The sequence below is a fragment of the Mobula birostris genome, chromosome 5, assembly GCF_030028105.1.
Source record: "Mobula birostris isolate sMobBir1 chromosome 5, sMobBir1.hap1, whole genome shotgun sequence".
NCBI lineage: Eukaryota > Metazoa > Chordata > Chondrichthyes > Myliobatiformes > Myliobatidae > Mobula > Mobula birostris.
In genome coordinates, this window is record NC_092374.1 from 187771644 (window position 1) to 187799518 (window position 27875).

Consider the following 27875-nt stretch of genomic DNA (forward strand, 5'->3'; position numbering starts at 1 on the left):
AAGCTGTACTACACCTCATCATCCTACTGGCAACACTCAGTGTGAGTGTTTCAACAGGACGATGCATGATTTGTTACGTACGCTGTCTCCAGAAAAGAAACGCAGGTGGCCAGAGCATCTACCCGAGTTAAGGCTGATTTATACTTGTGCGCCAAATAAACGCCATAACCTACGCAAGTGGCCTATGCACGTTGTGAGCATTTATACTTGTGTGTTAGTGTGTCTGTGTCACTCTGCGAGCGGGAGCGTCGCGCATGCGCACACACCTGCCCGTGCAAGGCTTCATGGTCATGGTAGTCTTTCTCAGGGTAAACAAGTTTAAAGTGAGCGTCTTTTATCGTAAAAGCAAAATATGTCCTCCATAATTTCGGAGGTCTGTAAGGCTTTATGGAAAGCATTGCAGCCAGAGTTCCTTCCCTGCCCTTCAGTCGCTCAATGGGAAGCTATTGCCGTGTAGGAGGAAATGCAATGCTACATGCGGACCAATCACAATTGTAGTGGTCTGAGTTGCCGCGATGCGTAGTTACATTTTGGGAGAAGTGTGCGTCAGGCTACGGCGTAGGGATCCGCGTAGGCTCTGTGTAGGGTTTGCAGTGGAGCCGTACCTACGGCGTCGATTTGACGCAGAAGTATAAATTAGCCTTTAGTGTATGTGTATAATGTGACGCCTCACGCCACCACCGGATATTCCCCTTATTACCGACTGTTCAGCATTGCCTTTCTGGAGGATAAAATTCATTTTCCTAAGATTGATATAAATACACCGGTTTACCTCAGGAACAGACCATTATGCCGTAATAAGGTCCAGGATGCTTGGAAATCAACTGTCTACAGGCTGGTGTAGGTACTAGGCAGCACATACACTGTGGAACCTTTGGAGGGAGGGCCTATCAAGAGGGTGAACAGGGTAGACATCAGGCCCTGAGGGACCCTTCCCACCCCAGCTCCTCGAAGGAAATGATAAACTCATGTCCTCGGGACATGAATCAGATTCTGAGGATTTAGAGAATGAGGTGATATTGGTAGAAGATGTGTCAGAACAGGGTGTACAGAATCTTGACTCCAGCCTTGGCAGCATATCTTCTGGGACTGTAAAAATGTCTGGAACTGAGACTGTAGTGCCTGAGACTGATGATACAGGGTCAGATGTTGGTGGTCCTCCTGTTGTAGTACCCCGCAGGAGTAAAAGAGTAAACGCTGGACAGCACTCTAACCCACATCACGAACCAAGGTCAGTCCGAAATGTGGCCTCCATAAGTCCTGCAGCAGTGTCACAGATACTGGCTCGTCCAGGTTCAGCTCCATTCAGAGAAGCAGTTAAAGAGGTTAAAAATACCTTTGCAGTGAGCGAATAAACGAGGATGCTTACCTGTTTGCAGGGGAGAATGTAACCAGGTGATTGCTGAATATTATTTTGTATTGTTAAAAGTGAACTTGTGCATTCACCCTGGTAACACTAAAATAGCTGCCTGTGCCTTTAAGAGAAAACAGTGACGTCATTATGCACATGTGGAGTAGAAAGAAGAGTTACAATGTTCTGCAAAGACAAACATCAAGTGCTGGGAGCTGCTTTTCCCAGATTTTCGTGAGTAAGGTATTGGCACAGGATGGCATGGTTGTGTGAAGTTCCTCATCGGCTGAGTAGTGCGAGTGAGGAGAATTTGTTTCAGGGTCCAGTCTGTACATGTTTAGAAGTTAAGCATGTGTGTGCCAAAGTGAGTATACACCTTCATTATGATGAGATGTATTTATTGATATTTTCAATGTTATGTACAAGGTACAGCGTTGGTGGGATTCTGATGTTGCTTGCATTGTTTTTTTTAGAATTGCCACCACCGTATTGGTTTTGTATATTTTGTTTAATTTATTTTCATACTGCATATGTAACTCGTTGACACACAAGTGTGTGGACTGAAGTTAAACTGAGATTGTAACAGCAGGAACTGTGCATTTCTTTAAATTCATTTTGTTGTTTTATTTTGATACCCTCTTTCTGCATTAAAATATCTGAAACAGATAAAGGAATTAAAGACCCGAAAAGGTATTTGTTGTCCTGAGTGTGTATTTTTCCCAGGCTACAAAATAAATCACTCTTGGGTTCCTGTTGACCTACATTCCACCTCATTTGTTTTTGTCCACCATGATGCACACCAACATCCCCTTAGGCCCCCTTACAATGGCCCATTCTGCATTTTGGAATGGAGGGAAAAGACTTCGATCATTGATAAGAGGGATAAACCGGAACATATTTCAGAAGATCGCCTTAACCCAGCCCACCGAGATTTGGAGTATTCCACGGCCATGCCCCTGCCATCACCTCTGAACGGGCACAGGACCCGAGCCGGGCTGCTGATCCCAGCTTCAGACAGGCTCCCAATGCTGGTTTTAGTTAATTCCAGAGGGGCCTGTGTAGGGTAACATGACTGGCAGAAATGTTCATAATTCACAACCATCGATACTGAGTTGTGGTTTCACTTTGAGAGGCTGGTCTGACGAGATGACATTATTATGTAAAGAGTTTTAGCACGTTTTTGTGTGTTGGTTTGGGAGTTCAATAAAATGTGTTACGGGTTTCGTTAAACATAAAATGCCTCACTTCATTTTATTTCTGAAAACCTACATTAATCCCTCATCTGAGTGTCTGCTGTGGTACAGCCTCCATCTGCACTCCCTCAAATGAGAGATGCAAGTGTGGGTGTGTCCTTAGTGAAAAATGGCTTTAAACGTCCATCGTCAGATCTGGCTGCACCCTATTCAGCATCATCAGGTCCTGCTCTCCTTCACCAATTGTTCATTCAAAGACTATGCAGAAATGCAAAGAGAACCCCTAATTCACCACTGTTTCCACAATTCACCGTGCTGAAATATTCTAATAATGTGCACTGAACCCATGAATGGCTGGGATTCAGACTGTGCATCTGCCCCTGTAGTTTCCCTACTTCCCTTTGCCCACTGGACCAACCCTCCCAAATGTCCCTCGATGCCCTGGTGTTGAAATTGCATTGAATCTGGATTCTAACCATTTCTTTTTCATGCTCAACCCTCCTTCTGTTAGATCCTGTTCATCACCAACCTCCTCTCCTGGTTCCAATGTTAATGCCATTGCGAATAGTTCCCTCTCCTCAGGTATTGTTCCTCACCCTTTCACATCTCCCATCACCAGCTCTGTGCACAAAACAAAAGGCAAGACCCCACTTTCCTTACCACATGGAAGAAGGCCGTTCAGCCCGTCTATGCCAGTTCTCTCAGCTGTCCATTCCTGATTACTTCTCCTTGAAACCATTTCTCTCCACATCTACATCAAGTCTACCACTCTTATGCTACTGCAATTACAGAAACCAGGTAACCTAGCAACCCTTCTTTCTGGGATCTGTGCCCATGAACATTGAGAGTTGTCAGTTCCCCTCCATGCCTTAGTCTTCTGTTTACTGTTTGTTCCTTTGCCTAGTTTGCCCTCTCCAAAAGCACTGCTGTAAACATTTCCAGACTGAATTCCAATTCCTCTTTTGTGTATCCAAGGAGACCACCGATATCTTCCTGTGACCCAGACCTTTCTTCTTCACTGTCCACCAAACTGCTAATATTGTGATCAACGGGAAACTTCCTGATCGTTTTCCTCAATTCAAGTTCAAATCATTGACGAGTACCTTAAACAGCAAAGGACCTATTACTGAGCCCTGCTTAACTCACCACACATGTCCCTCCAGACACTGAAACTCCCATTGATCCTCACTGTTTGCTTCCTCCCTCTGAACCAATTTTTATTCCAACACCATCTTTTCCTGGATCCCATGGACATTTAGTTTCTTGAGTGCGCCATGAGGATTTTTAACAGAACTTTGCTGAAATCCATGTGATGAGGAGGGACTTTACCACTCTCTCACCTCACCTTCATCAGGATCAACGAGCAACTTTCAAGTTTAAGTTATTGTCATTCAACCGTACACATGCATACCATCAAATGAGACCACTTTCCTCTGGATTAATGCTCACAACACAGTACATGTAACTCACGTGCATAACACAAAGTAATATCACCACAAATAAATTAACAAATAACAAGATGCATATATAATACAACTGAAAAGTAAACAGTGTAACACTACTGGTGCTTCATACATGATGAGACCTGGGTGGTGGCAGGAAGTTCAATAGTCTTACGGCCTGGGGGAAGAAACTGTTCCTCATCCTAACTGATCTTGTTTTAATGCTACGGTACCTCCTGCCTGATGGTAGGGGATCAAAAAGATTAGTGGATGGATGGGAGGGATCAGTGACAGTTCTAAGTGCCCTGCATATGTAACACTCCTGATAAATATCTCTACTGGGTGAAAGAGACCTCAGTGATCCTCTCAGCAACACTTGTGATCTTTTGTTGGGACTTGCAGTCAGATGCCTTGAAATTCCCATACCAGACAGAGATGCAGCCGGTGAGGACACTCTCGATTGGGGTCCTGTAAAAACTGGTTATCATGGGGAATGGGGGTGGGGGTTAGCCACGATCTCCTCAAGGAATGGAGGTGCTACTGTGCTTTCTTATCCAAAGAGGTGGTGATGACAGGCCAGGTAAGATCATCAATTTTGTGCACTCTCAGAAACTTGGTGCTCTTAACTCTCTCCATGGAGGAGCCCAGTGTGTGCAGTGAGGAGTGGTCCCTCACTCCTCACCTCTACATCACCAGTCACAGCACCTTCGACAACATCATGTGTGTAACACAATTGAGTTGAGACATTTTACCCTCAAGTACAGTCTCAGACACCAGGTCAGAGGTGAGTCTGGAATCGTCCCAGCAGTGGTGTCACTGTGAAACACCACTCCACAACTAGGCAAAAATACAGGGGAATTTCATCCCTCGTGTCTCAGGGACACAGAGTGGTGGTGGTGGGGGGAGGGAGTAACTTTTCTTTTATAATTAACTGCAATTTCCTTGGAGAGGTGCCTGAAGTTTAAACACGAGTGTAGACAATAACACTTACCTGTGAACCAAAGAATCACAAATGGAATAAAAGCCACTAGAAGCAACACCGCCATTGTGATTGACGCAGCAATCGTTACAGTGTCCTTGCTGTAAAAACCTGCAATTACAAATACATTCAGATAAGCAAACATGCGACAATACACCAGAAAAATGAGCAGGAGAGCTGCCAATTGTTGCCACATCCAATTTGTTCCCCTTATCTCCTGCAGGGAAGGGATGTGCTAATCACTGCCCAGTCTTGTCAACCTGTGACTTCTGGTCTGCACCAACTGACTCTACCTGCTGTGCTGGGTTAACAAGCCACTGAAATGTTACGCCGGCCAAGAATAGACTGACTTATTCAGTCTTCCTCAGTCACTATTTCCCTGTTACCTGCTGCCTGTATTCTGCACTGGGTGCTCCTTCTGGTGTTGAGATGGCCAAACCTTGATGAGTTCACTATCAGAAGCCCCTGCCCCTCCTCCATCTCTTCCTCTCATGGACCACTCTCCTGTCCGATTGGATTCATTTGTCAGCCACTTGCCTTTTCCACCTATCACCTCCCAGCTTCTCACTCCACTCCCTCCCCCACCCACCTACCTCGCTCTCCGCACGGCTTCCCCTATCACCTTGCACTCTTTCCCCTCCCCCCACGTTCCTATTCTGGCTCTTTCCCCTTTTTTTCTGGTCCTGATGAAGTGTAGTCCGAAACATCAACTCTTTATTCCTTTCCATAGATGCTGCCAAACATGCTGAGTTCCTCCAGCACTTTGTGTGTGTTTCTCTGGATTCCCAGTATTTGCAGAATCTCTTGTGTTAAGGACCAGAATCATAGAAACCATAGAAGCCATAGAAAACTACAGCACAGAAACAGGCCTTTTGGCCTTTCTTGGCTGTGCCGAACCATTTTCTGCCTAGTCCCACTGACCTGCACACGGACCATATCCCTCCATACACCTCCCATCCATGTGTCTGTCTATCTATACCCATCATAATTTTATATACCTCTATCAAATCTCCCCTCATTCTTCTACACTCCAGGGAATAAAGTCCTAACCTATTCAGCCTTTCTCTGTAACTGAGTTTCTCAAGTCCCGGCAACATCCTTGTAAACCTTCTCTGCACTTTCAACCTTATTTATATCCTTCCTGTAATTTGGTGACCAAAACTGAACACAATACTCCAGATTCAGCCTCACCAATGCCTTATACAACCTCATCATAACATTCCAGCTCTTATACTCAATACTTTGATTAACAAAGGCCAATGTTCCAAAACCTCTCTTTGACCCTATCTACTTGTGACGCCACTTTTAGGGAATTTTGTATCTGTATGCCCAGATCCCTCTGTTCTACTGCACTCCTCAGTGCCTTACCATTAACCCTGTATGTTCTACCTTGATTTGTCCTTCCAACGTGCAATACCTCCCACTTGTTTGTATTAAACTCCATCTGCCATTTTTCAGCCCATTATTTCCAGCTGGTCCAAGTCCCGCTGCAGGCTCTGAAAACCTTCCTCACTGTCTACGACACCTCCAATCTTTGTATCATCAGCAAATTTGCTAATCCAATTTACCACATTATCATCCAGATCATTGATATACATGACAAATAACAATGGACCCAGCACTGATCCCTGTGGCACACCACTTGTCACAGGCCTCCACTCTGAGAAGCAATTCTCTACTACCACTCTTTGGCTTCTTCCATTGAGCCAATGTCTAATCCAATTTACCACCTCTCCATGTATACCTAGCGACTGAATTTTCCTAACTAACCTCCCATGCGGGACCTTGTCAAAGGCCTTACTGAAGTCCATATAGACAACATCCACTGCCTTCCCTTCATCCACTTTCCTGGTAACCTCCTAGAAAAACTCCAATAGATTGGTCAAACATGACCTACCACGCACAAAGCCATGTTGACTCTCCCTAATAAGTCCCTGTCTATCCAAATGCTTGTAGATTCCGTCTCTTAGTACCCCCTCCAATAACTTACCTACTACTGATGTTAAACTCACCGGCCTATAATTTCCCGGATTACTTTTCGATCCTTTTTTAAACAACGGAACAACATGAGCCACTCTCCAATCCTCCAGCACCTCACCCGTAGACAGCGACATTTTAAATATTTCAGCCAGGGCCCCCGCAATTTCAACACTAGTCTCCTTCAAGGTCCGAGGGAAAACCCTGTCAGGTCCCGGGGATTTATCCACTTTAATTTTCCTCAAGACAGCAAGCACCTCTTCCTTTTCAATCTGTACAGTTTCCATGATCTCACTACTTGATTCCTTCAATTCCATAGACTTCATGCCAGTTTCCTTAGTAAATACAGACGCAAAAAACCTATTTAAGATCTCCTCCATTTCCTTTGGTTCCGCACATAGCCGACCACTCTGATCTTCAAGAGGACCAATTTTACCCTTTACAATCCTTTTGCTCTTAATATACTTGTAAAAGCTCTTTGGATTATCCTTCACTTTGACTGCCAAGGCAACCTCATGTCTTCTTTTAGCCCTCCTGATTACTTTCTTAAGTATTTTCTTGCACTTCTTATACTCCTCATGCACCTGATTTACTCCCTGTTTCCTATACATTTCATACAACTCCCTCTTCTTCTTTATCAGAGTTGCAATATCCCTTGAGAACCAAGGTTCCTTATTCCTATTCAATTTGCCTTTAATCCTGACAGGAACATACAAACTCTGCACTCTCAAAATTTCCCCTTTGAAGGCTTCCCACCTACCAATCACATCTTTGCCAGAGAACAACCTGTCCCAATCCACGCTTTTTAGATCCTTTCTCACTTCCTCAAATTTGGCCTTCTTCCAGTTCAGAACCTCAACCCTAGGACCAGATCTATCCTTGTCCATGATCAAGTTGAAACTAATGGTGTTATGATCACTGGAACCAAAGTGCTCCCCTACACAGACTTCCGTCACTTGTCCTAACTCGTTTCCGAACAGGAGATCCAATATTGCATCTCCTCTAGTTGGTCCCTCTATATATGATTTAGAAAACTTTCCTGAACACATTTTACAAACTCTAAACCATCTAGACCCCTAGCAGTATGGGAGTCCCAATCAATGTATGGAAAATTAAAATCCCCTACCACCACAACTTTATGTTTCCTGCAGTTGCCTGCTATCTCTCTGCAGGTTTGCTCTTCCAAGTCTCGTTGACTATTGGGTGGTCCGTAATACAATCCCACTAATGTAGCCATTCCTTTCCTGTTTCTCAGCTCCACCCATAAGGACTCAGTAGACAAGCCCTCTAATCTGTCCTGCCTGAGTGCTGCTGTAATATTTTCCCTAACAAGCAATGCTACTCCCCCACCTTTCATTCCTCTGCCTTGATCACATCTGAAACATTAGAACTCTGAAATATTAAGCTGCCAGTCCTCCTGTAGCCAAGTTTCACTAATTGCTATAATGTCATAATTCCACGTGTCAATCAACACCCTCAACTCATCCGCCTTCCCCGCAATACTCCTCGCATTGAAATATATACACCTCAGAATCCATTGTTCTTTTGTGAGAAGATAAAAACACAAGAAAATAAGAGGGGAGTCGGTCACTCAGCTCCTTAAACCTGCCCCACCGTTCAATACAATTGGAGCTGATCTGCCCCAGACCTCATCTCCTCTTTTGTCTCAGTCCCACACAATCATGAATTTCCCAATCTTTCAAATATTTATCCATCTCTTCTTTAAATATATCCCAACTACTTGTGGTGGGAAAAGCCTCTCATCCCAGGAATGATCCTTATGGATCACTTTTGGACTGCCGGCAGTGTCAGTGCAATTGTTCTGAAACAAGGGGACCAGAACTGTGCACAGTACCAAGTGAACTCTCCAACACTCTGCACAACTGTAACAATACTCCCCCATCTCTAAACTACAAATCCCTTTGTTACATGCTCAAGGAGATCTGTTTTTTTTTGTGAGAATGCTGTAATGGTCTTTTGGAGGTCACCTGATGTGACTTTCCCGCCGATGTGAGGTCATGTGATGACATGTGTCCCGTGACTATATAAGCGTTGTCTCAGGTGACGTAGTGGGTTTTTGGGTTTGTAGATTTCCAGGTAGAACGTGTTGTGCCTCTGTTTCTGGTGCGTGTTTGTTTTTGTGACGCAGTTTCATTTTTAAAACGGAAGGTGCGTTCTCTTACAAGATATTGTATTTGAACTGGAAATTTGTGGCTGGAAGTGCCAATTTACTCAATTCCGACAGTTTTGAAGGGAGAGTGAGGAATTCATCAAAGTGAAGGATTGAGAGAAGTCGGCATTGTTTGGCAGTTTAATAAAGGATCGACCTTATTGAGTCTTCATTGAAGAGAACCTGCATTGAGATAACTCTTGCAATAGCGCAATGAGTTCATGCACAAAGGCTCTCTCTCTCTAAAAGGAATTTAAGGTCAATCGATTTAAACTGTTTATTTTTGGCATCGGGAATCCTGTGGACAGAACCGGCAGTAAAGGTGCGTTGGTGAAGAAATCGTTCTCCAGAGAAGTCTCTCCCAATTGAATGTGTAAAACTGTTGGACTTTTGAAGTTATCGCTTTAAGAACTGTATCTGACTGTATCGCTTTAAGAACTGTTTTCGCATTTAACGCTTTAAGAACCAGAGCCGAGTGGAGTTGATGAACGGCTGCGTACCTGTTTAATCTCCGGTTAAAGTTTTCCTTTGTTTTTTTTCCCCCTTTTCCCTTATATGTGTTTAATAAATGTTTGGTTGTTTTCATAAAACCTGTCTCGATTAATATTCGTTGTTGCCGGTTACGTAACACCTTGCAATTAAGGCTTATATGTCACTCCTGTTCCTAATTACTTGCTGCACCAGATCTTTTGTGAATCCTTTATCTTGATCCCTCTGCAATTCACTCATTTACAATTCCTCTCCATTGACATAACAGTCCGGTTCCTCTTACTCAAGGGCTCCACCTCACACTTTCTTGTATTAAACTCCATGTGCTGAGTTGTCACCCACTCACTAATCTATCGATATTCTATTGTACAGTCCGAATTTCCTCATTGGAACTTGCTTTTCCTCCAGTTTTGACGAAGTTCAATATCGTTTCATTACATTATATTAATCACTAATTAGAAACTCTGCTCTCCCATGGGTATTGAATCACTGGTGCTTTTAGATATTTACAACTTAGAATCTATCAGCTCTGTGTTTAATAAAAAAACAAAAATGTTGAAAACACACAGCAGTTTGTGTAGCATCTGTGGAAGGTGAAACAGAGTTAATATTGCAGGTCCTAGACACACACAGAACAGGGAGAATGACATTTAGATATTCATTTGAGCAGCGCTCTATTGGAGAGATTGGACACTTGAGAAGACATAGTTCACTCCTGTTCGCCCATTGTGCAGAAAATGCAGTGACTCATGACAGTTTGGTATTTTGAGCAGCACCCAACCTGAATTCAGGATTAATTGGCAAGAACAAATTAGAGTAAGGCAGTGGCTAGTGGAGTGGCCATCACTGAAGTGGTCAGAATTAGAGTGGAGATTTTGAGGCTTTAGCTCTTCAAGGCTTCAGTGAGGAGAGGCTTCAGTCAAAGAAAGCAAAACAAAGCTGCAGGTAGAGTTTTCTTTTCACCCGCATTTTATTGTTTTTCCTTCTTTATGGTTGCACAGTTAGGAACAGTAGAAATGCCACACAGGATAGTGGAACGCTCCTCTTGCTGGATGTGGGAAGGCAGGGAGACCTCCAGTGTCTCTCTGATGGCTACACCTGTGAGAAATACTTCCAGCTACAGCTTCTCACACTCTGTGTTAAGGACTTGGAGCTGGAACTGGAAGAGCTCCGGATCATTCGGGAGTCTGAGGGGGTTGACAGGTAGGACATATCGAGAATTAGTTACACCCAAGGTGGAGAACACAGGAAATTGGGTGACAGTCAGGACAGGGAAAGGGATTAAACAGCCAGTGCAGAGTACCCCTGTGGCCATCCCCATCAACAACAGGTACACCACTTGGATACTGTTGGGGGGATGACCTAGCAGAGGAAAGTCACAACGGTCAGGACTCTGGCACTGAGTCTGGCTCTGTAACTCATGAGGGAAGGGGAAAGAAGGGGTGAGCTGTGGTCAGTAGACAATAGGTGCAGGAGTAGGCCATTCGGCCCTTCGAGCCAGCACTGCCATTCACTGTGATCATGGCTGATCATCCACAATCAGTAACAAGTTCCTGCCTTATCCCCATAACCTTTGATTCCACTATCTTTAAGAGCTCTATCCATCTCTTTCTTGAAAGTATCCAGAGACTTGGCCTCCACAGCCTTCTGGGGTGATAAGGCATTCATTTGTTAGGGAACAGAAAGGAGGTTCTGTGGACAAGAACGAGATTCCCAGATGTTATGGTGCCTCCTGGGTGCCTGGATCCAGGACATCTTGGATTAAGTCCTCAGCATTCTGAAGTGGGAGGGTGAACAGCCAGAAGTCGTGGTCCATGTAGGTAGGAAGAGTGAAAAGGTTCTGCAAAGTGAGTTCAGGAGTTCGGTGCTCAGTTGAAGGGCAGAACTTTCAGGGTTGTGATCTCAGGATTGCTACTCAGGCCATGTGCTAATGAGGCCAGAAATAGGAAGATTATACAGTTGAACACATGGCTAATGAGGTGGTGTAGGAGGGAGGGTTTCAGATTCTTGGAATATTGGGCTCTCTTTTCCAGGGAAATTGGAACCTGTACAGAAGTCACAGTTTACACCTGAACTGGAGGGAGACTAATATCCTATAACCATATACAGTAACCATATAACAATTACAGCACGGAAACAGGCCATCTCGGCCCTTCTAGTCTGTGCCAAACTCTTACTCTCACCTAGTCGCACTGACCTGCACTCAGCCCATAACCCTCCATTCCTTTCCTGTCCATATAGCTATCCAATTTAACTTTAAACGACAACATCGAACCTGCCTCAACCACTTCTGCTGGAAGCTCGTTCCACACAGCTACCACTCTGAGTAAAGAAGTTCCCCCTCATGTTACCCCTAAACTTTTGTCCTTTAACTCTCAACTCATGTCCTCTTGTTTGAATCTTCCCCACTCTCAATAGAAAAAGCCTATCCATGTCAACTCTATCAATCCCCTTCATAATTTTAAACACCTCTATCAAGTCCCCTCTCAACCTTCTATGCTCCAAAGAATAAAGACCTAACTTGTTCAACCTTTCTCTGTAACTTAGGAGATGAAACCCAGGTAACATTTTAGTAAACCTGCTCTGTACTCTCTCAATTTTATTGACACCTTTCCAATAATTCGGTGACCAGAACTGTACACAATACTTCAAATTTGGCCTTACCAATGCCCTATACATTTTCAACATTACACCCCAACTCCTATACTCAATGCTCTGATTAATAAAGGCCAGCATACCAAGAGTTTTCTTCACCACCCTATCCACATGAGATTCCACCTTCAGGGAACTATGCACCATTATTCCCAGATCCCTCTGTTCTACAGCCCTCTATCCTAGTGGGAAGGTTTGTGAGTGCTGCACGGGGTTGAGGAGGAGTTGTTAAACTGGAGTTGCATCTGGATGGGAACCAGAGTGTCAGAACAGATAGTGGAGAGGTTGTGGGGACAGACGGGAATCAAAAGGCTGAGCATGGTGCAACTGATGTCCTGAGCTGTGTATACTTCAATGCAAGTAGCACCGGAGGAAAGGCAGATGAGCTCACAGCATGGATCAACACCTGGGAATATGGTATTGTAGCCATTAGGGAGACTTGGTTGCAGGAGGGGCAGGACTGGCAGCTCAATATTCTGGGGTTCCATTGTTTTAGACACAACAGAGAGGGAGGGATTAAAGGAGGAGGGGATATTTTATTAGTCAAGGATAATATCCTGGCAGTCTTTAGACAGGCCAGACTGGAGAACTCATCAACTGTGGATAAGGAAAGTGTGAACACGTTAATGGGGCACATTACAGATCATACAAAGGTCCGTGGGATTTAGAGGAACAAATTTATTGAGAGACCGTAGACTGTTGCAAAAATTATAAGGTTGTTATAGTTGCTGATTTTAACTTTAACTGTATTGACTTGGACTCCCATAGTGTCAAAGGACCATACTGGATAGAGTTTGTCAAATCTGTTCAGGAAACTTTCTTGATCAGTATTAGAACTCCCAACAAAAGTGTGTGATTCTTGATCTGCTGTTAGGGAATGAGATAGGAAAGGTGACAGAAGTGTGTGTAGGAGAACACTTTGCATCTTGTGATCACAATGTCATTAGTTTTGAAGAAAATAAGCAGAAAGATAGGTCTGGTCTGCAGGTTAAGATTCTAAATTGGAGAAAGGCCAATTTTGATGGTAAAGGAGAAGATCTAGTAAGTGTGGATTCGGACAGCATGTTTTCTGGCAAATGTGCACTTGGTCAGTGGGAGGCCTTCAAAAATGAAATTTTGGAAGTACAAAGCTTGTATGTGCCTGTCTGAATAAAAGGTAAAGATAACAGGTATGGGAAACCTTGGTTTTCAAGAGATATTGTGGCCTTGTTTAAGAAAAAGAAAGAGGTACATTGCAGGTTCAGGCAGGTAAGAACAAATGAGGTGCTTATGGAGTATAAGAAATGAGAGAACAGTTAAGAAAGAAACCAGGAGGGCTAAAAGAAGGCTTGAGGTTGCTTTAGCAGACGAGGTGAAGGAGAATCCGGAGGGATTCTACAGATATGTTCAGAGCAAAAGGATTTCAAGTGACAAAGTTGGTCCTCAGGAAGATCTGAATGGTAATACATGTGTGGAGCCCGAAACGATAAAGGAGATCTTAAATGCATATTTTACATCTGTATTTACTCAGCAGACAGACACAGAGGCTATAGAAGCAAGGCAAAATGGCATCAACTTCATGGACTCTGTACAGACGACAGGTAGTAGATTGTTGCCTGTCTGAAATTTTGTGTGGCCAGCTGTTCTGGACAGAGATTTAAACTAAAATGGACATTCAAATATTTTAAACCTCCAGCAGGTTTCCCAGTCCTCAGCTGTGGGGCCAAGGTCAGTATGTGTTTGTGGTCCAGATGAAGCAGCTCACAATGTTCTGACAGAGACACCTCATTCTGTCCCTCTGCTCAGTACCAAGTACATCATTTCATGTAAATACAGAATAATGTTATAGTACTTACCTGGAATCGCAGTGCTGACAGAAATGCCAAGTAAGAATATCAGGTTAAAGAAACTAGCGGAGGTGCTCCACCACACTAAAAAAAGAAATTAAAACCATTTGAAATTCTCAGAATCAGAATTCAGACTCAGGTTTATTATCACTGATATACATCATGATATTTGTTGCTTTGTGGCAACAGCACAGAGCAATAAATAAAATATACTATAAATTACAATGAGGATACAGTCATGTAAAAAGACAGCAACAATAGTGAGATCATTTTCATGGGTTCACGGACCGTTCAGAAATCTGATGACAGAGGGGATGAAGCTGTTCCTAAATCATTGAATGTGTGTCTTCAGGCTCCTGTGCCTCCTCCCTGATGGTAGTAATCCCCCTGAGTTACAATCTACACAACTTATTCAAAACTTGCATCAGTGAAGTGCTGCAGTGAACAGAGATGAACCCGGGCTTGGTCAGGTTCATTGTGATATTCAGTGTCCTAACATGAGGCAATCAACCAGCTCAGAACTGGACCAGACATTCAAGCATTGGACTGATGGAGGTTCCGAGAGCTCTCACACACTGGCAACAAGTGGAGAGACCAGGGAGGGACCAAAAGCATCTTCTGGTTCCCTCTGGAAATAACTTACTGACCCACAGGCATCCCATGTGGAAATGACAGGTACTCTGTAGTTTGTCCGTGTATACATCCAGTGGATGGGATATCAGGCCACTGTAAATCAGTTCTGCTGAATTATCCCAGTGACCTGGAGGACTGCAATTAACAACATTTTGCCAGTGACTGAGTTCCATGTCTGACAGTACAGCCTGTTCTGACGCAGAGAATCAGAACATCACTGTTTCCAGCTGTTCAATGGCACCGGACAGTGTTCTGGTTCAAATTGAAAACTGAACTCCACACGGGTGCAGGCTGAACGATCCACATGCTGGAACATTTTATGTAGACGTGCTGAAAGATTATCCTGAATGTAAAAATAATGTATTATTTTTATAATGCACCCAGCAGCTTCTTGAGTTCTTCATCGTTGCGGGTAGCGAGCTGGAGATGACGGGGAATGATCCTGGTCTTTTTGTTGTCGCGAGCTGCGTTGCCGGTCAGTTCCAAGATCTCAGTCGTTAAATACTCTGACACTGCTGCTAAATAGCATAGATGACAGATGTTCCATCCTTTAACTTTTGCAGCAACTTATTAGGATGTCATGATGGTTGTGATTGAGATCATACATCCGTCTCGGCTCCTTCAATCTGCCCACAGGATCAACCCTAAGAAATGTTACACATCACTCCAGTACTGAAAATTGTATCTGTCTCCAGATTCATCTGTCTCTATATTCTACCCCATCTCCTTGCCAAGTTTCACATCCACACATCACCCTCACCCATACTCTCCTGTTGTTTCTTGGTATCTTTGTACAAAGCAATCACGTTTGCTGTTGTCCAATTTAATGGAAACTTTTCTGAATAGGGAGAACATTTAAATTGCTGCATGAAGTATGTCATTAGCTGCCTGTTTCAGAACCCAGGATGAAGTCTATCTGGATATCCAACTTGTCAGATGGCAGCTCCAACAATTGACTCAGTATTTCTTCTCTGGTGTTTGTAATTTTCTCAGATTTGTTGCCCTACACTGGTTCTCACTCAGATTACAGCTCAATGCTCATCAATACTTTCAGAAACCTCATTGACTTTACAACTTGCTTCCTCCTTCCTCTCTGCAGTCTCTAAACCTTTATATTTCTGTTCTAATGCTCTCCGTCTCAGCAAGCTTGATCTTTGTGTGGCACTCACAACACGCTGGAGGAACTCAGTAGGTCGGGCAGCATCCGTGGAAACGATCAGTCAACGTTTCCGGCCGGAACCCTTCGTCAGGACTGAAGAGGGAAGGGACAGAGGACCTACACAGAGGGGGACCAGTGAGAGAGGGTCTTTGTGCTTTGAGCAAACTGTTCTTTACCTCTGAACTTACCCCACTAAAGCTCACCACCTTTCCTTAATCCTCCAAGCTTTTCTTTGATACCCCACTGTCTGACCAAGCCTGTGGTCATCTCCCTTATCTTGCTTTACTTGGCTTGCTGACAGACTTCATTTGGTAATTAGTCTGTGAAACAGCAGGGCGCATTTACTGTACAAACATTGATTCTATTCTTTGACAACTTTAGTCTGTATGGTGAAGTAGATCTCAAAGTGAACTTAGCCAAGCTTTGCTTGAATTAGGCCATGAGGAAGGAATGTCAATATCTTGAACCCTGGACAGTCTACAACTTGGAGAAGAAGAGGGGGAATGTGTTCCTTTGTGCTGACTATCTGGAAGGTGCTGTTGAAAACAAAACTTTTGCAAATATCCTGGAAAGATCGGTGAGAGGCCTCATAACACTGAATTCTATCGAGGATCAGAGGGATTCCTATCATACAAACACCTCACCATCACTGGGATAAAGGGGATTCTGTTTCTCATTCCTCAGCTGATTTCATTTTGAAGGTGAACAACACCATGTGTCAAATACCAGACAGCTGAGATAGCTTCCCCTCAACCCGACTTCTTCTAAAGATCCCTCTGGAGTCAGGTAAGAGATGGGATCACTGTGAAGCAACACTCCACAACTGGGAGAAAAATTATGCCAGTTTCACCCAGTCACAGTTTGTCAGGGTGGGTGGGTTCTGTGGAGGAAGGGGGATGATTTTCAATTTTTCATTTCATTAATGTCTTTGTTAAAATTAGTCGCAAATTACTTGGAGAGATAACTGGAGCTTATAGACAAAGTAAAAGTGAAGTCACATACCTAAATGAAACTTCTTCGTGCAGATCAAGTAAAACAGAATCATAACATTCACCAATGGCAACATCTGCAAGGCAATAATTATAGTGTCCTGGATGGAATAACCTGCAAGTGAAAATAAATTCAATAAGAAAACATGTAACGATTCACCAGAGAAATGACCATAACAGCTGCACAATGTTGCAAACAACCAAACTGTTCCACTTTCATCCTGCAGGGATGTGCATGTGCCAATCTCTGCCCTGTCTTATTGACTGCATGTCCTGTAAGGTGGGAAACCTAGAACAGACAATTCATGCGCCCTGATCAGTTGTCCTCAGAGGTCTCCAGTCCAATCTTTCCAGGTTACCTCTTACCAATATTCTGCACCAGCTGCTCCTTCTGGTGTTGCAATGGCCACTCCTTTGCGAGTGCACTACACTGATCCACATGATCCAGGATTTGATTTTCCCAACTTCCACAACAATTGGTTATGGAGTTACCCCACAATTTCACTGGAAAGTCACTGAAACTCTTAACCTCTGGCTCGATTCCACATTTTGCAATAAAAGTTCTTCCACTCATTTAGCCAGAAGAGCTCTGGCTGATATCCACAATCTGGTCAGGGGCACATTCGAGGAGAGAAAGTCTCCTTGTGAAGGGCAGGTTGATGCCCAGACAGCTGACTGACACCTGCACATCAGACTGATTGTCACCAGCGAATTTATTTCAGATATCAGGGTCTGATGTTGCATCGTACCGGGAACAGGAGTGTCTGACAGCTCTTTACATTCTTCATATCGTTTCAATGACGTCACACAGGAACTGAAAAATTCAGCCAACTCCTGTGAGCAGGGGGCAGAGTGAACTTCTCCACATGAGAAACAGAACCTGTAATCTCACAGCATCTTTTACCAGTCTCTGGCCCAGACAATGAAGTACTTTAAGTGCAGTCACTGTTGGAGGGAATGAGACTCAGTTTGTACTGAGTAAGGCTGAACAACAGTCATGTAAAAGCTGGCTTTGTGATGTTGGTTAATAGAATTATTTTTCCGATACTGGGGAGAAATCCTTTGCTCTTTTGGAAATAACACCGAAGGATCATTTACACCTTCCTGAAGAGTGCAGATGGGACTCTGGCTCAATGTCTCATCCAAAAGTGGAGATCTCTCATTGTGCAACACTTCCTCAACACAGGTTCTGAGAACGTGGGTGATGCTGGTGAAGCCACAGATATTCCCTGTCCGTTTACCCTGGCAGGGGGATGGTGAGTCTCCCACTGGAACCTCCGTTGTTCTCATGGTGATGCTGGGTGTTGGTCTATTGTTTAAGAGGGGCAGCAAGGACAAGCCAGGGAACTACAGCCTGGTCAGCCTGACATCAGTGGTGGGGAAGTTACTGGAGGGAATGCTGAGCAATGGGATCGACCAGGATTTCATTAGACAAAATCAGATTAGGAGGAGACGTCATAGCTTCATGTACAGGAAGTCATGGTTGATGAGTCGTTCAGAGTTTTTTTTTGAACTAACCAAAAGGGTAGATAGGACAATGAATGTTATCTATTTTGACATGATCCTGACATGAATCCAGGGCATTCCAGGGGGTTTCAAAATTGGCTCCGAGGTAGAAAATTGTTTTCCATTATAGGAGCTGGTGACTAGTGGTGTGATGCAGGTATCAGTGTAGGGACTCCTGTTATTTGATATTTTTATCAGTGATTTGGATGCAAAAATGCAAGGCTTGATCAATAAGTTTGCATATTACACAAAATTAGGTGTTGTCATTGATAGTGAGGGCAGCTATTGTAGGTTGCAGGGGGATTTTAGACCATTTAGGGAAGAAGGCTGAGGAGTGTCAAATGGATTTCAAATCTAATGGAACCTTCTCCCAATCAAGAGAACTTGAGAAAATTAATACTGATCATAAATTATAACTCTAGTTTGTTCTTTTAGACCCCAGGATGAAGCCCATCTTGACCAGGGACTCGGCAGATGGAAGCTCTGACAATGTGCTCAGTACCTCTTCCCTGGTGATCGTAATGTATCCAGTTTACTGCCCCACATGGTTCTCCCTCAGATAATGGTTCATTATTAAAATGCTGATCTGTTCTTTCAGAACCCTCTGACTTTACATTTCTCCTCCCCATCTCTCTCAGTCTGCAAGTTTTCTGTATTTCTGCATCCCTTTCCTCCTGTCCACCTGAGACAACCTGATCTTCATCACTTTGTGCTTTGAGCTGTCTTGACCCTTATCTTGAATTGACCCCCACGAAAGCTCTCTATCCCTCCCTAATCCATTAAGCTCTTCTTAAATACACAACTCCCTGACCAAACCTGGGGTCATCTGCCCTTTTCCTGATTCCTGTCTCTCAGTGACAGACTTCATTTGGTAATTAGTCTGTGAATCAGCAGAGAACATTTACACTACAAACACCAGTAGTTACTGGGACTATTCTTGGATAACTATAGTCTGTGTGGTTAAATTATTCTCAAAGTGAACTCAGCCAGGACTTGCAAAAGTTAGGCCATGAAGAAGGAATGCAATATTTTGAAATTTGAATGGTTTATAACTTGAGGAGGAAGAGGGAGAAGGTGGTGTTCCCTTGCATTAATTGATTGGAAGGTGTCATTGAAATCAGAATCAGGTTTATCACCGACATTGATGTGAAATTTGTTAACTTAGCAGCAGCAATTCAATGCAATATATGAAATAGAAGAAAATAAATAATAATAAATAAATCTTATTCAGTATACTTCATACGGTATACCTATATTGAATGGATTAAATTAGTGCAAAAAAAAACAAATGCAATACTCCTTGTCTGCGGGGGTTTGGTTCCGGGACCCCCCGCGGATACCAAAAAACGTGGATGCTCAAGTCCCTTAAATAATATGGTGTAGTATTTGCATATAACCTACACACATCGTCCCGTACATTTTAAATCATCTCTAGATTACTTATAATACCTGATACAATGTAATTGCTATGTACATAGCTGTTATACTGGATTGTTCGGGGAATAATTTGTTTTTTGAGCTCTTCTGGGAACGCTGATGCTGCCTCGGCATCAGCCGATCCCGATCCTCCCGTGATCTGTAAGTTCTTGAGGCTGTAGTGCTTTACATAGCAAGCCAGCCATGCCTTACTCCTGCTCTCCTCAACCCCGTCAGAGTAGAGCTCATAGAGACTAAGTGCCTTTTCACGTATGATTTTGCCATCAATGGCGATATGCTTCTGTGACACGTCCTCCAGCCACACACTTACTGCTTTCTCAGACTTTGCAAGCACTTTATCACAAACCAGAGAGGCCATTTTTGCCATTGTAGGGGTAGCACTAACACTTCCATGAATTTCAGCTTCTTTCTGCTTTATGGTGCGAATGCTCGATTCATTCTTACTGACCTTACGGCCCACTTCGGCAAGTGACATACCACTTTTCAAAAGATCTAAGATTTCTACTTTCTCGGTGAGAGATAGCACCTTACGCTCCCTCTAAGCCTTTGAGGAATTGCTTTGACCACTTAATTGCATTTTAGGAGCCATTTTTTTCACAGAAACAAAGTCGCAACAGAACAAGACGCAAGGCGAACAATGCTCAAACAACGAGTGCTGGAGAGAGAACTTCCGGGTTTTCCGGATCCACGGTTGGTTGAATCCATGCATGCGGACCCCACGGATAAGGAGGGCCGACTGTATATTAAAAATAAAGTGAGGTAGTGTCCAAGGGTTCAATGTCCTTTTAGGAATCGGATGGCAGAGGGGAAGAAGCTGTTCCTGAATTGCTGAGTGCGTCCCTTCAGGCTTCTGTACCTCCTACCTGATGGTAGCAGTGAGAAAAGGGCATTCCCTGGGTGCTGGGGTCCTTAATAACGGACGCTGCCTTTCTGAGACACCGCTCCCTAAAGATGACCTGGGTACTTTGTAGGCTAGTAACCAAGATGTAGCTGTATAAATTTACAATCCTCTGCAGCTTCTTTCAGTACTGTGCGGTAGCCCCTCCATACCAGACGGTGATGCAGCCTGTCAGAATGTTCTCCACGGTACATCTATAGAAGTTTTTGAGTCTATTTGTTCACATACCAAATCTCTTCAAACTCCTAATGAAGTATTGCCACTGTCTTGCCTTCTTTATAACTGCATCGATATGTTGGGACTGCATTAGATCCTCAGAGATCTTGATACCCAGGAACTTGAAGCTGCTCACTCTCTCCACTTCTGATCCCTCCATAAGGATTAGTATGTGTTCCTTCGTCTTACTCTTCCGAAAGTCCACAATCAACTCTTTCGTCTTACTGACATTGAGTGCCAGGCTGTTGCTGTGGCACCACTCTACTAGTTGGCATATCTCACTCCTGTACACCCTCTCATCGCCACCTGAGATTCTACCAACAATGGTTGTATCATTATCAAATTTATAGATGGTATTTGAGCTATGCCTAGCCACACAGTCATGGGTATATAGAGAGTAGAGCAGTGGGCTAAGCACACATCCCCGAGGTGCACCAGTGTTGATCGTCAGCGAGGAAGAGATGTTATCACCAACCTGCACAGATTGTGGTCTTCCTGTTAGGAAGTCGAGGATCCAATTGCAGATGTTGGTACAGAGGCCCAGGTTCTGCAACTTCTCAGTCAGGATTATGGGAATGATGGTATTAAATGCTGAGCTATAGTCGATGAACAGCATCCAGACATAGGTGTTAGTGTTGTCTCGGTGGTCTAAAGCCGTGTGAAGAGCCATTGAGGTTGCATCTGCTGTTGACCTATTGTGGCAATAGGAACATTGCAATGGGTCCAGGTTCTTGCTGAGGTGGGAGTTCAGTCGAGTCATGACCAACCTCTCAAAGTATTTCATCACTGTAGGTGTGAGTGCTACCGGGCAATAGTCATTAAGGCAGTTCAGGTTATTCTTCTAAGGCACTGGTATAATTGTTGCCTTTCTGAAGCAAATGGGAACTTCTGCCCATAGCAGTGAGAGATTGAAAGTGTCCTTGAATACTCCCGCCAGTTGGTTGGCACAGGTTTACAGAGCCTTACCAGTTACTCCATCGGGAACTTCCAACTTGCGAAGGTTTAAACTTGCTTTAAAGACAGCCTAACATCAACCTCTGAGACAGATCACAGGGTCACCAGGTGCAGCAGGGATCTTCACAGCTGTAGTTGTGTTCTCTCTTTCAAAGCAGGCATAGAAGGCGTTGAGTTCATCTGGTAGTGAAGCATTGCTGCCATTCATACTGAAGCACCTTCAATGACTCCAAAGACTGAGAAATACCAAAAGGCTTTTATTAGCTGTAAAACAGGACCTCCATGATGAGTGCCTGCCCCCGGACTGACGGGGAGGAGCAAGGCGAACCCTTTATACAGGAATCTGTGGGAGGAGCCACAGAGGCTGTCAGCAGAGGGCGTTTTTTAGACAGTTAACCCCATCACAACATATATACATGGTTTACCACATTCACCCCTCCTTTTTAAAAAAAAGTCCCGCGGGGTGAAGTGACTGACAATATTTACAACAAGTATATTTACAGGTCAAGTCTATCAGGCGGTCGAGTCCGTCGCTGTGATCTACGTAGCACTGGTGGTGATTGCATTGGCGACGGCGGTTGTGCTGGCTCCGGCCTGACTTGAGGTGCCAGCACGTTAGGCGCTGTTAATCCCTCGTGTGTGTGCGTCGCGCCCGGTATGGGAGTGTTGTGTGGTGTCTGTGTAGGGTTTGGAGTGCACGGTGTCTCGTGGGTACATACATCGGTGGGTACGGGGTCAATAGTCACCACGGAGTGTTCAGGGTAGGGGCCTGGTGCTCCTGCGGGCGCCAGGTCGCAGATGGAGACTGTGTCCTTCCGCCCATCAGGTGAAACCACATAGGCATACTGGGGGTTCGAATGAAGTAAGTGAACCCTCTCGACTATCGGGGAGTATTTATTGCTCCTTGCATGTTTCTGGAGCAGCACTGGCCCCAGGGACGTCAGCCAAATTGGTAGGGTGGTCCCAGTGGTCGACTTTCTGGGAAATGAAAAGAGCCGCTCATGAGGGGTGGCATTGGTGGCTGTGCATAACAGGGAGCGGATGGAGTGGAGTGCCTCGGGAAGGACCTCCTGCCAGCGGGAGACCGGCAGACCCTTTGACCTGAGGGCTAGGAGTGTGGCTTTCCACACTGTGCCATTCTCCTTCTCTACCTGTCCATTCCCCCGGGGATTATAGCTTGTCATCCTACCAGTTCCAATTCCCCTAGCCAGCAGGTATTGGCGCAGCTCGTCACTCATAAACGAGGACCCCCTGTCACTGTGGATATAGCATGGGTATTCGAACAGAGTGAAGAGCTTGCGCAGGGCTTTTACAGCTGACATGGTAGTGGTATCGGGGCAGGGGATGGTGAAGGGGAACCACGAGTGCTCGTCGATAACGTTAAGAAAGTACACATTGCGGTCGGTGGAGGGAAGGGGGCCCTTAAAGTCAACACTCAGTCATTCAAAGGGGCGGGTGGCCTTGATGAGTTGTGCCTTTTCGGGTCGGTAGAAGTGCAGTTTGCACTCTGCGCAAACTTGGCAGTCCCTGGTCATCGTCCTGATTTCCTCAAGGGAGTAAGGCAGGTTCCGGGCTTTCATGAAGTGGAAAAGCCGGGTGACAAAGATCTACATGTAGGGCGTATAGCCGGTCGATCTGCGCGCTGGCACACGTTCCCTGGGATAGGGCATCGGAGGGCTCGTTGAGCTTCCCAGGCCTGTACATGATGTCATAGTTGTAGGTGGAGAGTTCGATTCTCCACCTCAGAATTTTATCGTTTTTGATCTTGCCCCGCTGTTGGTTATTAAACATGAATGCGACTGAGCGCTGGTCAGTTAGCAGGGTAAACTTTTTGCCGTCAAGATAGTGCCTCCAGTGCCTAATAGCTTCCACTATGGCCTGCGCCTCTTTCTCCACCACGGAGTGCTGAAGTTCAGGGCCTTGAAGGGTACGGGAGAAGAACGCCACTGGTCTTCCCGCCTGGTTGAGGTTAGCAGCCAGTGCAAAGTCGGAGGCGTCACTCTCCAGTTGGAAGGGGATGGACTCATCCACCACATGCATGGCTGCTCTGGCAATGTCCCCTTTTATGCGGTTGAAGGCCGTGTGGGCCTCGGCTGAGAGGGGAAATGTGGTGGACTTGAGCAGGGGGTGGGCCTTGTCTGTGTAGTTAGAGACCCATTGGGCGTAATATGAAAAGAAGCCCAGGCACCTTTTGAGGGCTCTGAGGGTGTTGGGAAGAGGGAGTTCCAACAGGGGGCGCATACGGTCGGGGTCAGGGCCAATGACTCCATTCTCCACAACGCACCCAAGGATAGCAAGTCAGGTGGTTCCGAACACACACTTGTCCTTGTCATAGGTGAGATTGAAAGCTTTGGCCACTTGGAGAAACTTTTGGAGGTTGTTGTCATGATCCTGCCGGTCATGACCGCAGATGGTGATGTTATCCAGATATGGGAACGTGGCCTTCAGTTGGCACTGGTCCACCATCCGGTCCATCGCCCTCTGGAAGACAGATACACCATTCGTGACACTGAAGGGGACGCGCAGGAATTGATAAAGCCTGCTGTCCGCCTCGAAGGCGGTGTAAGAGTGGTCCTCTCGGCGGATGGGGAGCTGATGGTAAGCGGATTTTAGGTCTATGGTCGAGTACACCTTGTACTGTGCTATCTGATTGACCATATCCGCGATGCGGGGTAGGGGGTACGCGTCGAGCTGCGTGAACCTATTGATGGTCTGGCTATAGTCCATGACCATCCTATTCTTCTCCCCGTTCCGAACAACGACCACCTGCGCCCTCCAAGGACTTGTGCTTGCCTCAATGACCCCCTCCCTGAGCAGCTGCTGCACCTCCGACTTAATGAAGGCTCCATCCCCGGCGCTGTACCTCCTGCTTTTAGTTGCCACAGGTTTACAGTCGGGGGTCAGGTTGGCGAACAGCGGTGGGGGAGGGATCCTGAGGGTGGAGAGGCCGCAACTGACATCAGTAGTACGGCAGTTGGCATGGCGTTGGGTGGGATGTGCGGGTCGGTGCGTGTGTGTGGTCAGTAGCGGGGTATGTGACGTATCGCTACAAAACTGGGGATTTACGGCAGTGATTGCTGGGAGGGGCCCATCATAGTCACGCTTTTCAGGTGGCTCTGGAAGTCGAGCCCCAATAGCACAGGGGCACACAGTTGAGGCATAACCAGTGATGTAAGGTCTCAGTATTCTGTGCCCTGCACCACTAGTGTCACGACACAACTCCCCCGGATGTCTGTTGTATGTCACCCGGAAGCCATGGTGACCCTCTGGCTTACCGGCCGTATCACGAGTCCGCCATGCTGCACCATGTCCAGGTGGATAAAACTCTCCGTGCTGCCTGTATCAAACAGGTATCTTGTCCTGTGCCCCTCCACCAGGATGTCCATCATTGACCTGGCGAGCTGGTGGGGAGCGCTTTGGTCGAGGGTCACGGAAGCCAGGTTTGGGTCGCTGTCTTGGTTCAGCGCGGTGGGGTGCCCCATGAGCACCCGTTGGTCGTAGGCGGTGGGAGGTGGTGCTGACCAAGATGGCCGCTCCCATGTCTCGCACGTGGTGGCGGCATGCAGGGAAGATGGCAGCAGGGCAGATGGTGACCCCCATGTTTCGCACGCGGCGCTGCTCGATCCCGCTCGCGGTTTGGACCTACACTCCTTCGCGAAGTGGCCCTTCTTTCCACAGCTGGAGCAGGTAGCATCTCGGGCCAGGCAGCGTTTCTGGGGGTGCTTCTCCAGTCCGCAGAAGTAGCACTTTGCGGACTCACTACTGGCGGCAGCCGAGGTCGATTCACCGGTGGGCTGCGGGGACTTGGGACTGGCGGCAGCCGAGGTCGATTCGCCAGGGGATTGCGGGGTCTGCGGGGCCCACGAGCTCATCGGAGGATTGCGTGCCTGGAGGGCCTCAGAGTTATGCAGAGCGGCCTCGAGTATGTCGGCCAGTTCGATCGCTGAACCTAAGGTAAGATCGGCTTTTTCTAACAGCCGCTGGCGCACATACACTGACCTGGTCCCCGTGACGAAGGCGTCTCACTAGGAGGTCTACATGCTCCGCCGCGTCAGCTCCTCGCAATTGCAGGCCCGCACGAGCGTCTGTAACGCCTGGACGAACTCAGCACTCGATTCCCCGGGGCATTGTTGCCGAGTGGCTAAGCGGTGCCGAGCATGGACGCTGTTTATCGGCCACAGGTATTGGTTTTTGAGGGCGCTCAGAGCGCCATCGTAGTTCGACTGGTCTCTGATCAGCGAATAGACCCGTGGACTGACCCTGGAGAGTAGAACTCTGCACTTCGCTACGGGGTCGGTCGCTTTAATCTCCTCCAGGTACGCTTCGAAGCAGGCCAGCCAGAGTTCGAAAGCATTTCCAGCTTCTGGTGTCTGCGGATCGAGATCTAATTTTTCCGGTCTCAGACTGTGTTCCATGCTTTCAAATATACAGCTAATAAAATTGAAGCACCTTCAATGACTCCAAAGACTGAGAAATACCAAAAGGCTTTTATTAGCTGTAAAACAGGACCTCCATGATGAGTGCCTGCCCCCGGACTGAGGGGGAGGAGCAAGGCGAACACCTTTATACAGGAATCTGTGGGAGGAGCCACAGAGGCTGTCAGCAGAGGGCGTGTCCAGACAGTTAATCCCGTCACAACATATATACATGGTTTACCACACATACTATTGGGTTTCACTTTGTAGGAAGTAATATCTTGCAAACCCTGCCAGAGACGTCATGCATCCAATGTCCCTTCCAACCTTGTTCGAAATTGTCTCTTCACCCTTGAAATAACCCTCTGCAAATCATACCTGGTTTTCTGGTACAGGTCTGGATTGCCAGTCTTGAATGCCACAAATCTAGCCTTCAGCAGACGACGTACCTCCTGGTTCATCCATGGCTTTTGGTTTGAGAATGTGCAGGAAGTCTCTGTACGAACACACTCATCCACACGGGTTTTAATGAAGTCAGTAACAACTGCAGCAAACTCATCCAGGTTCAAAGATGAATCCCTGAATACAGTCCAGTCCACCGATTCAAAGCAGTCCTGTAGGCACTCCTGTGCTTCTCTTGTCCAAACCTTCTTGGTCCTCACTGCTGGTGCTGCAGTCTTCAGTCTCTGCCTGTACTCAGGGAGTAGAAGTACAGCCAGGTGATCAGACTTCCCGAAGTGAGGGCATGGAATAGCATGGTAGGCATTCTTGATGGTGGTGTAGCAATGGTCCAGTGTGTTGTTTCCTCTGGTATTGCAAGTGATCTGTTGATGGTAATTGCTTAGTGATTTTTTCAGACTGGTCTGGTTAAAATCTCCCAAAACAATGGTGAAGGCATTAGGATGAGCTGTTTTGTGCATGTTGATCCCATTGCTCAGATCATCTAAAGACTGACTGACATTGGCCTGAGGTGGAATGTATACTGCTACCAAAATGATTCTGGAGATGATTTGTGGTAGGTAAAAAGGACGACACTTAACTGCTGGATATTCCAGGTCTGATGAGCAGAACTGGGACAGCACTGATACATTTGTGCACCAAGAGGAGTTGATCATGAGGCATACTCCTCCACCTCTGCTTTTGAGAGACATTATAGATCTATCCTGATGGTGTATAGTAAACCCGTCAATCTGAATCGCTGCATCCAGTACAGAAGGGGTTAACCAGGATTCCGTGAAACAAAGGACACACGTGGTCCTAATGTCCCTCTGATTCAGCACCCTGGCTCTGAGATCATCAATTTTGTTCACCAGAGACTGCAGGTTCACCAGCAAGATCATCGGTATCGAGAGTTTAAAACCCTGTTTTCTTAAACGCACTTGTAACCCCGATCTACAGCCACGCTTCCTCTGTGGGTGCTTCCATCACAATCAGAGTTGTTTCTGTCAATTTTAAGCAGCGACAGTTAGTTTAAATGCATTAAGACATCTTTGTTGACTGTACTGACCTTGGAAGTAGTTGTGCTTTTTAGCTGTATCAGTCTGAAATGAGAATATTTAATTAAATATCCAAGCAAGATTATTAACAGC

The 27875-nt window shown here is 45.7% G+C and overlaps 1 protein-coding gene across 1 annotated transcript in view; it reads right to left on the minus strand.

Annotated features, from left to right (window-relative positions):
• The window catches only part of LOC140198139 (uncharacterized), a 153258-nt gene that overhangs the window by 65539 nt on the left and 59844 nt on the right, over positions 1–27875 (minus strand). The window contains exons 11-13 of the mRNA XM_072259099.1: positions 16874–16975; positions 14089–14163; positions 4978–5076 (exon numbers count right to left, since the gene is read on the minus strand). Of these exons, the coding sequence (XP_072115200.1) occupies positions 4978–5076; positions 14089–14163; positions 16874–16975 (276 nt within the window). The remainder of the gene's footprint in view (positions 1–4977; positions 5077–14088; positions 14164–16873; positions 16976–27875) is intronic.